This window comes from Centruroides sculpturatus, unplaced genomic scaffold, assembly GCF_000671375.1.
Source record: "Centruroides sculpturatus isolate CEXI.00-Female unplaced genomic scaffold, Cexi_2.0 scaffold755, whole genome shotgun sequence".
In the NCBI taxonomy this organism is placed as follows: Eukaryota; Metazoa; Arthropoda; class Arachnida; order Scorpiones; family Buthidae; genus Centruroides; species Centruroides sculpturatus.
In genome coordinates, this window is record NW_019384882.1 from 54,611 (window position 1) to 63,864 (window position 9,254).

General features: G+C 40.9%; 1 protein-coding gene across 1 annotated transcript in view; it reads right to left on the reverse strand.

Annotated features, from left to right (window-relative positions):
• Window positions 1-226: 226 nt before the first annotated feature.
• The window catches only part of LOC111631041 (mucin-5AC-like), a 39,434-nt gene continuing 30,406 nt past the window's right edge, over window positions 227-9,254 (reverse strand). The window contains exons 6-18 of the mRNA XM_023375232.1: window positions 8,585-8,773; window positions 8,366-8,422; window positions 8,098-8,283; window positions 7,342-8,025; window positions 7,076-7,270; window positions 6,542-7,000; window positions 6,283-6,468; window positions 4,615-6,219; window positions 1,215-4,301; window positions 1,099-1,134; window positions 839-1,018; window positions 662-742; window positions 227-584 (exon numbers count right to left, since the gene is read on the reverse strand). Of these exons, the coding sequence (XP_023231000.1) occupies window positions 409-584; window positions 662-742; window positions 839-1,018; window positions 1,099-1,134; window positions 1,215-4,301; window positions 4,615-6,219; window positions 6,283-6,468; window positions 6,542-7,000; window positions 7,076-7,270; window positions 7,342-8,025; window positions 8,098-8,283; window positions 8,366-8,422; window positions 8,585-8,773 (7,121 nt within the window). The 3' untranslated portion in view covers window positions 227-408. The remainder of the gene's footprint in view (window positions 585-661; window positions 743-838; window positions 1,019-1,098; window positions 1,135-1,214; window positions 4,302-4,614; window positions 6,220-6,282; window positions 6,469-6,541; window positions 7,001-7,075; window positions 7,271-7,341; window positions 8,026-8,097; window positions 8,284-8,365; window positions 8,423-8,584; window positions 8,774-9,254) is intronic.

Below are 9,254 nucleotides of genomic sequence, written 5' to 3' on the forward strand. Positions count from 1 at the left end.
TCTCTTTATCGTGAGTTTCAGGAACGTTTTTTTTCTCGATTCTGTTCCATACGATTCGTCTTCTGTGTTGTCGTGGGTTCCAGTCGCACCAGGCAACTACACCTATAGCCATTTTGTTATTGCTTTTGTTGTTGTTTTTTAGTGGCACTAACAAAAAGAAAAAAGTAACCAGACTGTAGCTAGTGATATGTTAAAACACACGTGTTGTTATATGCTTTTTGTTTTCTTTTTTTTTTTTGTATCGTTTCACCCAGTCCGGCTGAAGAAACATTTGTTGTTTTTTTTTTCTGTGAAACAAATTGTATGGAACAGAAAGTGGGGAAAATATCTGAGTTGTTTGTTTGTTTTTCCTGTGTTTTCGCTCTTAAAAAAATAACCAAATTATAAAAAATATCCCTTAAGAAATTGTTATCGGTTGCGGAAGAATTCTTTGTTCATTCGGAGCAGAAGAGGTTCCTGAGGGCGACATTTTTGGGGGTCGCACGACATGGATCCATTCCGGTCACACTTGCACTGTAAGCAAGGAGTGGAGAAGGGTTTCATCACTTCTCCTACGCTGTAAATCCTTCCTTCCGCTTGGCAACCTGTTATAGCAATTTGGTTTGTTTAATTGACCTTTTTTTTTTAATCTCCCAAATTAATTAATGACACAAAATATTACCTGTGACCCGTAGGGATCTCTTCCCCAGTCGACTCTGTCTCGAGGTATAGTCGGAAACGTTATAGAACGGTTTGGTAGCATCTGGAAGAGAAGAAAAAAAAGAGAGAATGACGTCTTGCCCCTGTAAAGGTGTGTTTAGTGTAAGGTAGAGAGATTATAAGGAGAAGACGAACTTACGACAAACGTAGTGAGGGCAGCAGAATCCTGGCACTTCCCTTTCGTAACACAGAGACATGGGGGGTGGACAACCCTGGTGTAAACAGATAATATCACCTCGGAAACAGAAACAGAACTCGCAAGCGTCCGTTCGAGGGATCTGTTCCGCGGATTGGTAAACGATGCCGTTAAACACGCAAGCTAGAAGAAGATAAATAGGAATTAGTGATGCGGATGATATTAGAAAAGTGTTAAGGAAATGGTAAAGTACGTCCGTTTACCTCCTTTCTGTACAAATATCGTCTCTCCTTCGGAATCTGTAAGGTAAAAAAAAAAAATAAAGTTAGTAAGCTCTCGAAACAACGATTTAAATGAAAACATTCGATAGATTCTTCACCTTCTTCGGTAGTTGTACTTGGCGTTGTTGTACTTGACGTCCAAACTGGAATCCTCTGAGTGCTGCTTGTTGTTTCTATCGAAGATTGAGTCGTAGGCTCTTCGGATATTTCTACTTTTTCGACTGTAAACAGTTCTTCTGCTGTTTCTCCGGTTATCTTATCTGTAACGATTTCCGGTTTGGCACTCTCTTCTTGTTCTGTTTCTAGTCGAACGGGCGTGGGTGTCGACCGTGTTTCCGTTTCAGTTTCGGTTGTTCGCGTTTCTTCTTGTGTGCTTTCCGTTTCCTGTCGTGTTACTTCCGTTTCAGTTACGCTTGTTTCTGTCAGTTCGAAAAACGATTGCTTCTCGGTTGTAATTTCGGTAGCGAAAGATGTTTCTTTTGGAATTTTTGTAATAGCTTCTGTTTCTAAGGAAACGGCAGTTGTTTGCGTACTTTTCTCCGTTTCTTCTTCTGCAGTTTCTGTGCTTACGCTTACCTTTGACTCTGTTTCCGTTTCCTCAGTACTTTCTGCAGGTGTGTGAACTGTAGTCTGTTCGTGTGTTTCTTCTCTTTTTACACCTTCTGTGACTTCACTTGTTTTCAATTCTTCTATACCTTCTGTGCTTGTTTCTTCTACCTTTATTGTGGTTTCTTTTTCGTGTGTCGTTTCAATATCTTCATGAACATAAGTTTGTGTTTCTGTTTCCGTTTCTGTAGTTGCCTTTGTTTCTGTTTCTGATTTCACAGATTCCACTTCGGTTTGCGCTTCAGTCGTACCTGTTTCCGATACTGTACTGATTGTTTCTTTTTTTATTTCGACTTCTGATTCTTTGACTATCTCCTCTGTTTCCTTTTCTGTTTCTTCGGTCGTCGTAGAATCTGTACGAACTGGTGTTTCTTCCGTAATATCTAATCCTCCCTTCGTCCTCTCTGTTTCTATATAAATAGTTGTTCCTTCCGTCTCTTCATGCTCTTCTTTTATGTGTTCAGCTTCTGTATGAAGTGATTCTCCAGTAACTGCTGAAAGATCTTCTTTAGTTTCTTCTGTTTCTGTATAAATTAATATACTCTCTGTAACGCTTGTTGCTTCTGTTTTTACGGAAGTTTGTGTACTTTCGCTTCTTGTTTCCTCAGTTTTTCCTGTTTCAGTTTCAACAGTAGCAGCTTCTGTCGTTTCTGGTTCCTTTGTTTCTAAGTGAATTTTTACTCCTTCTCTAAATTCTTCCTCTGTTGTTTCGGTTGAAACGCCTTCCGTGACTTCTGACACCTTCGCTTCTTCAGTGGTTCCTTCTGTGGCTTGTGATTCTTCTCTTGTGGGTTTTACACTGTCTGTGACCTCTGTTTCTTCTTTTGTTACTTCACTTTTAACGTATACTGGCGTTTCTTCTGTCGTCTGTGATTCTTCTTTCGTTACTTCTGGTTGTAGATGAATTGGAACACCTGTCGTTTGAGTTTCCGTTTCTTCTGTGCTTTCTGTTTTACGTGTCTCTTCCGTTTCCTCTTTTATTCCTTGCTCTTCAGTTTCTCTTTCCGTGCTTGTTATATAATCTGATGTTCTAGTTGTCGTTTCGGTTCTCTGTTTTGTGACTTCAGTATGCTCGTGATCAGGTGTTTCTGTCGTCACTTCCTGTTCTTTAATTTTCTCACTTGCTGTATAGATTGTTTCTTCTGTGGATGCCGTCTCCTCACCTGCCTTTCCAGTCTCTTGTGTGATTGATGCTTCCTCATCCATCTTTGCAGTTTCTTCTGTGGCTACTCCTTCCTCACCCACTTTTCCAGTTTCCTCTGTGGATGCTGCTTCTTCCTCATCAACCTTTCCAGTTTCTTCCGTGGCTATTCCTTCCTCATCCACCTTTCCAGTTTCTTCTGTGGATACTCCTTCCTCACCCACCTTTCCAATTTCTTCCGTGGATACTCCTTCCTCACCCACCTTTCCAGTTTCTTCCGTGGCTACTCCTTCCTCATCCACTTTTCCAGTTTCTTCCGTGGCTACTCCTTCTTCGCCCACCTTTACAGTTTCTTCTGTGGCTACTCCTTCCTCACTCACTTTTCCAATTTCTTCTGTGGATGCTGCTTCTTCCTCACCCACTTTTCCAGTTTCTTCCGTTGCTACTCCTTCCTCACCCACTTTTCCAGTTTCTTCCGTCGCTACTCCTTCCTCATCCACCTTTCCAGTTTCTTCTGTGGCTACTTCTTCCTCGCCCACCTTTCCAGTTTCTTCCGTGGCTGCTGCTTCCTCATCTATTTTACCAGTTTCTTCTGTGGTTACTGCTTCTTCGCCCTCCTTTCCAGTTTCTTGTGCGGATGCTACTTCTTCCTCACCCGTTTTTCCAGTTTCTTCCGTCGCTACTCCTTCCTCATCCACCTTTCCAGTTTCTTCCGTGGCTACTCCTTTCTCATCCACCTTTCCAGTTTCTTCCGTTTTTCCTGTTTCTTCTGTAGATGATACTTCTTCACTTTCCTTTTCAGTTTCTTGTGTGGATGCTGCTTCTTCACCCACCTTTCCAGTTTCTTGTGTGGATGCTGCTTCTACCTCATCCGCTTTTCCTGTTACTTCTGTGGATGCCGTTTCCTCCCCAGTTTTTCCTAATTCTAATAAACTAATTTCTGTTGTCAGCTCACTCTTTTCGGTTTCTACATAAGATGGAGTTACTTCCGTCTTCTCCATTTCTTCCTTTCTTTCCGTTTCCGTTTCTGTGTGACTTGTTTCTTCTACTTTTGAGAAAACAGAAAGAGTTGATCCCTCCGTTTCCGCTGATATCGATGTCGACTCTTCTGTTATAATCTCCTCCTCCGTCCTTTCACTTTCAACAGTGACTGTTGTTCCTTTCGTAACTTCCGTTTCTTTCTTTGTTTCTTCTGTTTCTACACCTTCAAATCTAGTTTCAGTTACAGCAGAATATTCTTTTGTAATTTCTGACGTTGTTTCTTCTGTCGTTTGTTCGCTTTCTGTGTGTGAAGCACCGTCCGTGATGGACTGTTTCCCCGTAGTTCTTGTTTCTGTCTTTTCGAAAGCTGAACTAGTTGATAAATCCAACTCAATTTCACTCTTCTGTGTGAATTCCTCAATTGTCGAGGCTTTGATTGTTGTTAATTCCTCCTTACCTTCCTATTATTATTATTTAAAATATTGTAGAGTTTGTGTTCAGTGTACTTTATATTCCCCCTTTTTTTTTATAAATGCTATATTTACACTTTCCAAAAATCCAAATGTTAATTAATATTCCAAAGAATAAAAAGTATTTTTTTTCCTGTAGTTCTCTGTTTTTTTCACTTAGTTTTGAAGCAATTTTCTTACCAAAAATTGATTATCCAAGTAAGAAATTGGNTGAACTAGTTGATAAATCCAACTCAATTTCACTCTTCTGTGTGAATTCCTCAATTGTCGAGGCTTTGATTGTTGTTAATTCCTCCTTACCTTCCTCAAATTCTTCTCTTTCAGTTGATAACTTATGTTCTCTGACCGTTTCTGTCGTTTCATCACCATCTTTTGATGCTGATGTTTCAGATTTTGTAGTACTTACAGTAGGAACTTCTGTTGTAGTCTTTTCCTCTACAGAGTGCTTCGTTTCCTCTTCCTCCTCCTCCCTGGAGATAGTCGTCGTTTCAATGATTGTGACGGGTTCCGTTCTTCTGTCTTGAATTTCTGGAGATGCTCCCGTAATCGCTTCGAAAGTAACAACAGAACTCTCTTCTGTTGTTGTTTGATCCGTAACCCTCCCCACTATCACTTCAGTAGAAGGAACACCCCTCTCGGGATGCACCTCTATCTCAGCTATTAATGAGGTAGGGCTAGGAATTAACACAGAATGAGATTTATCTTCTTTATCAGTAGAGGAAGGTGTCGAAATTTCGGTCGTATCTCTTGTCGACGAAGTCTGATCCCCTATTAAATCTATCTGTTCTCGTGTTGTAGCTTTCGAAAGAATTTCCCCAACTTCAGTAACATCTTGGGATACGATTGATGTCGAAGATAACGTTGACAAATCATCAGAAATGCCTTCTGTAGTCGATATTGTTCCACCCCTCGATTGTGCATCCGGTGATGGATGTTCTTCAGGTATCTTTCCAATTATAGATTCTTCAATCTCCGTTGTTTCGATCCCTACTGTCGTGGTTATCCTTGGTGTTTCTGATATTTCTTCATCGCTGGATCTCTCCTCTTCGGGTTTGGATGTGGTTTCTATGACAATTTCCTCTCGACTAGGTGATGCACTCTCTACGGATACTGTTTCTATTACGGTTGCTTCGGAAATCCTTGCTGTGTCCTCTGTAGCGTGTGTTGTCGTTTCAGCTTCTGATGTACTTCCTGTAGTGGATAATTTTATCTCTGGTTCACCCTTTTGTAGTGTTGTTGTTTCGACTTCTTGTGAAGTTGTCGTGTGTTGTTCTACTGTTTCGTCAGTTGAAACAGACAACGTTTCTTTTGTTTCGGTGTCTTCTGTTTCTATCGTAGGTAGTTCTGTTATCTTTACTCTATCTCTTTCTTGTAGAGTCTCTGGTGTAGTTTCAGTCACTAATCCTTCAGTTTCAACTGATTCTTCTTTTATCGATGTATCAGATGATGTTGCAGTTTCCTTTTCTTCGGGAGAAAATGTATATTTTGTTGTTTCTTCTTCTTCTTCTTCTGTTGTTTGGTCTTCCATTGAAGGAGTTGTTGTTTCTCTCTCTTCTACGGGAGGCGAATGTTCTGTTGTTCGGTCTTCCTCTACAGAAAGTGAATGTTGTTTTGTTGTTGCCCCTTCTTCTGGAAGAGGATAACGTTCTGTTGTTTGATCTTCTTCTAGAGAAAGTGAATGTAGCTTCGTTGTTTCCTTTTCCTCAGGAACAGGCGAATGTTCTGTCGTTTGTCCTTCCTCTAGAGGAAACGAATGTAGCTTCGTTGTTGCCCCTTCTTCTAGAATAAGTGAAGGCTCTGTTGTTGTTTCTTGGTGTTCAACATCAATCGGTTCTTCGGTAACAGCGTGTATAATCGACACTGTTTCTACTATACCTCCAAGTGTTGTCATCTTCTCACCCTCAGCTAAAAATAAATCATTTTAAATTCCCAACATTAAAACAGTTTAAAGTGTTATTGCATACTTACGACAATCGTACTCTTCTGGGCAACAGTCACCCTGTTTAGTTTCTCTAGGAACACATTCGGGACGAGGAGGTTTACAGATTTGCCAATGACACTGCACGTCACCCGATGCACAGTAACAATACTCGCAAATAGATGTCTTGTTTATGGTCTCTCCATCCTTATACACTTCACCATCCACGTAACAATCTACGTATAAATTACATAATTTAAAACACTTAATCATTTATTCCTCATTCCCTAATTACAAATCTTACATTACCTCCCTCCTCTTCCTCCTCTGTCTCTGTAGACGTACTTGTTCCTACTGTTGTTGTATCTTGAACCTCTCTGGATGATGATGTTGATAGGACTTCAGCATCCACGTCTTCTTCGGTATATTTTATATCGACAGTTACTGCTTCCACTGTTACGCTTTTCTCCGTAACATCTGTAACTTGGCTTTGCGTAACGCTCTTCACTTCTTCCAGTTTTTCTTCGGTGGTAGATTCTGGTTGTTCGTCAATCTGTTGGCTGGTTACTGATGTTTCTTCCACAGTTTCCGCTACAACAGTGGATTTTTCTTCAACTGTTGTCGTCTCTGCCGTTTCCCCTGTTGTTGCCGTGACAGTTTCTTCGTCCTCTATACTTTCTGACACGGTACGTTCCGTTGTAGTTGTTGTTATAATCTCTTCTTTAGTTTGATTTCTACTTGGAGGTAGATCATCGCCTGTAGTTGCATCTTTAAAAGAAATACAACACTCAAAACAATCTGCACGCGTGTTGTAAAGATTTTAAATGTACAGAAAATTCTTACCACACTCGTAATAGGGACAACATTCTTCTTGTTTAGTAATAATCCTGCAATTGGTGCTGTCCTCGGGGATAGGCTCGCATACGATAATATCGCAGGCTACAACACTGTTGTTGCATATGCAGTCCTTTTCACAGGGATGTCCAGGCAGCACGGATTGACCGTTCTGGTAGATTCCCGTAGCGTATTGGCAGTTTCCTGAAAGTGTAAACGTGTCAATCGATACCTTTGTATAATACATTATCATAAAAATGTTATTATAAACATACCTTCACCCGGTATTGTTCCTACGTGAATGGATTTTCGAGTGGTAGGATACGTCGTAACTGTTGTTTCGTCTTCTGTAGTAACTGTTTCTTCGGGAATTTCACTCGTGACTGTTGTTTCTGTAAAAGTGTAAACCTCGCTCTTTGGTGTTACTGTAATTTCTGGTATGAATTCCGTAATTCTTTCTCCTTCGTGCATTTCTGCTGTTCCCTTTTCGTGAGTCTTTTGCGTTGTTGTTGTTGTTGTTACGGGGGTACTCGAAGTTTCTTCTTTACTTGTGTATTCTGTTTCCTGTTCAATTTCGGCTGACTTTTCTGTTGTTTCTGTTAATAATTCGGTTGTCGTTTCGATTTTAGTCGTTGTTTCTATCGCTTTTGTTTCGCTCGTTTCTTCTTGTTTCCTCTCTGTTAAACGCGATTCTGATGTCATTTGGAGTTCTGTTGTCGTTTCTTCGCGTGATAAAGTGTGTTCATCCGTCGACACTTCTTCTTCCGGTGTCGTTTCTCTAATTAAAATGTCGAATGACGTAGCCTGCTGTTCCCTCGATGCCGTTTCCGTTCGTTCCTGTTCAGTTTCTGACGTAACTGTGTATACTTCCGTTTCTCCTTCCTTGGCTGTAGTGTGAATTGGCGTAGTGACGTGAGGCTCGTCAGTAGTGATGTCAGTGGCCACCACTTCCATTCCTTCTACAAAAGAATGCATATAATTTCGTTCAGTTACGTTTTAACTCAGCGTAACAGCTTAATTAACATACTTACGACAATCGTATCTATCGGGACAGCATTGTCCATTCGATTTCGACAACGGAACACATCCTTCACCCGGAGCGTGACATTTCTCCACGGCACACACCACCGAATCTCTCATACAGTAACAATGATTACAGGGATCTTCAGATTTAACACGTTCCCCATCGGCGTACAAGTGACCATTGACTATGCAACCTGTATTTTGACGAAAAACACACGAAAATCGTGAGCCAAACAATGGTTTAACCCCAAAACTCACGTGATCGAAAACACTCACCCGTTGGTTTATCCGTAGGCGCGGGTCCAGGGGGTCGAGTAGTGGCTACGTAACGAGCTGTTCCAAACAAAACACGGGATTATTTTAGTAAATTCGAGTATAAGTACATAATGGAGGGGGGTCCTCCGGGTCACGTGAACAACCCCCTCGAAACAACAAACAATGGAAACAAGGTGACAAAGCTTAACGAGGCACGAATATGACCCCGTGATTACTTACAGCAATTGTAACGTGAGGGACAACACGAAGGTTCACGATAGACGGGGGTACAACCTTCCACTTTCAGTTCACATTCCTGCATCACGCAAGCGCTGCTATTTCGTATACAATAACAAACTTCGCATGGTTTATCAGGATTCCGTGGGAGCTGAGCACCGTCAGGATAAGCTTCACCGTTGAAGAAACAACCTGTTTTGTTGTACAACAAAATTCCCTTAGAGCTACCAAACCCTCTATTTAGATAATAAATGATAATCATTACCTTAATAGTACGTCATTAGATAATCCTAAAGGGTAAGTCTAATATGTAATCTCTTAAACTAACCAATCGATACGATAAGTATCCTTAATTATGTACTGTAAGGATGTAAATGTAAGGATGTTCGTAACTTAATAATAATAAATGGATCGAGATGAGTAAGCTAATGGAGAAATTAGAGAAAATTATCAGATGATGAGAATATGTGCAAGAAAGGCGAGGAAGTGCTCGCGAGGATGGGCAGGGCAGGTAGGAAATGTTAGTGAGGATGTGGAGAAAAGGTGAGAAAATGCTGGCGAGGATGTGGAGGAAAGCGAGAAAATGCTAGCGAGGATGTGGAGAAAAGGTGAGAAAATGCTGGTGAGGATGTGGAGGAAAGCGAGAAAATGCTAGCGAGGATGTGGAGAAAAG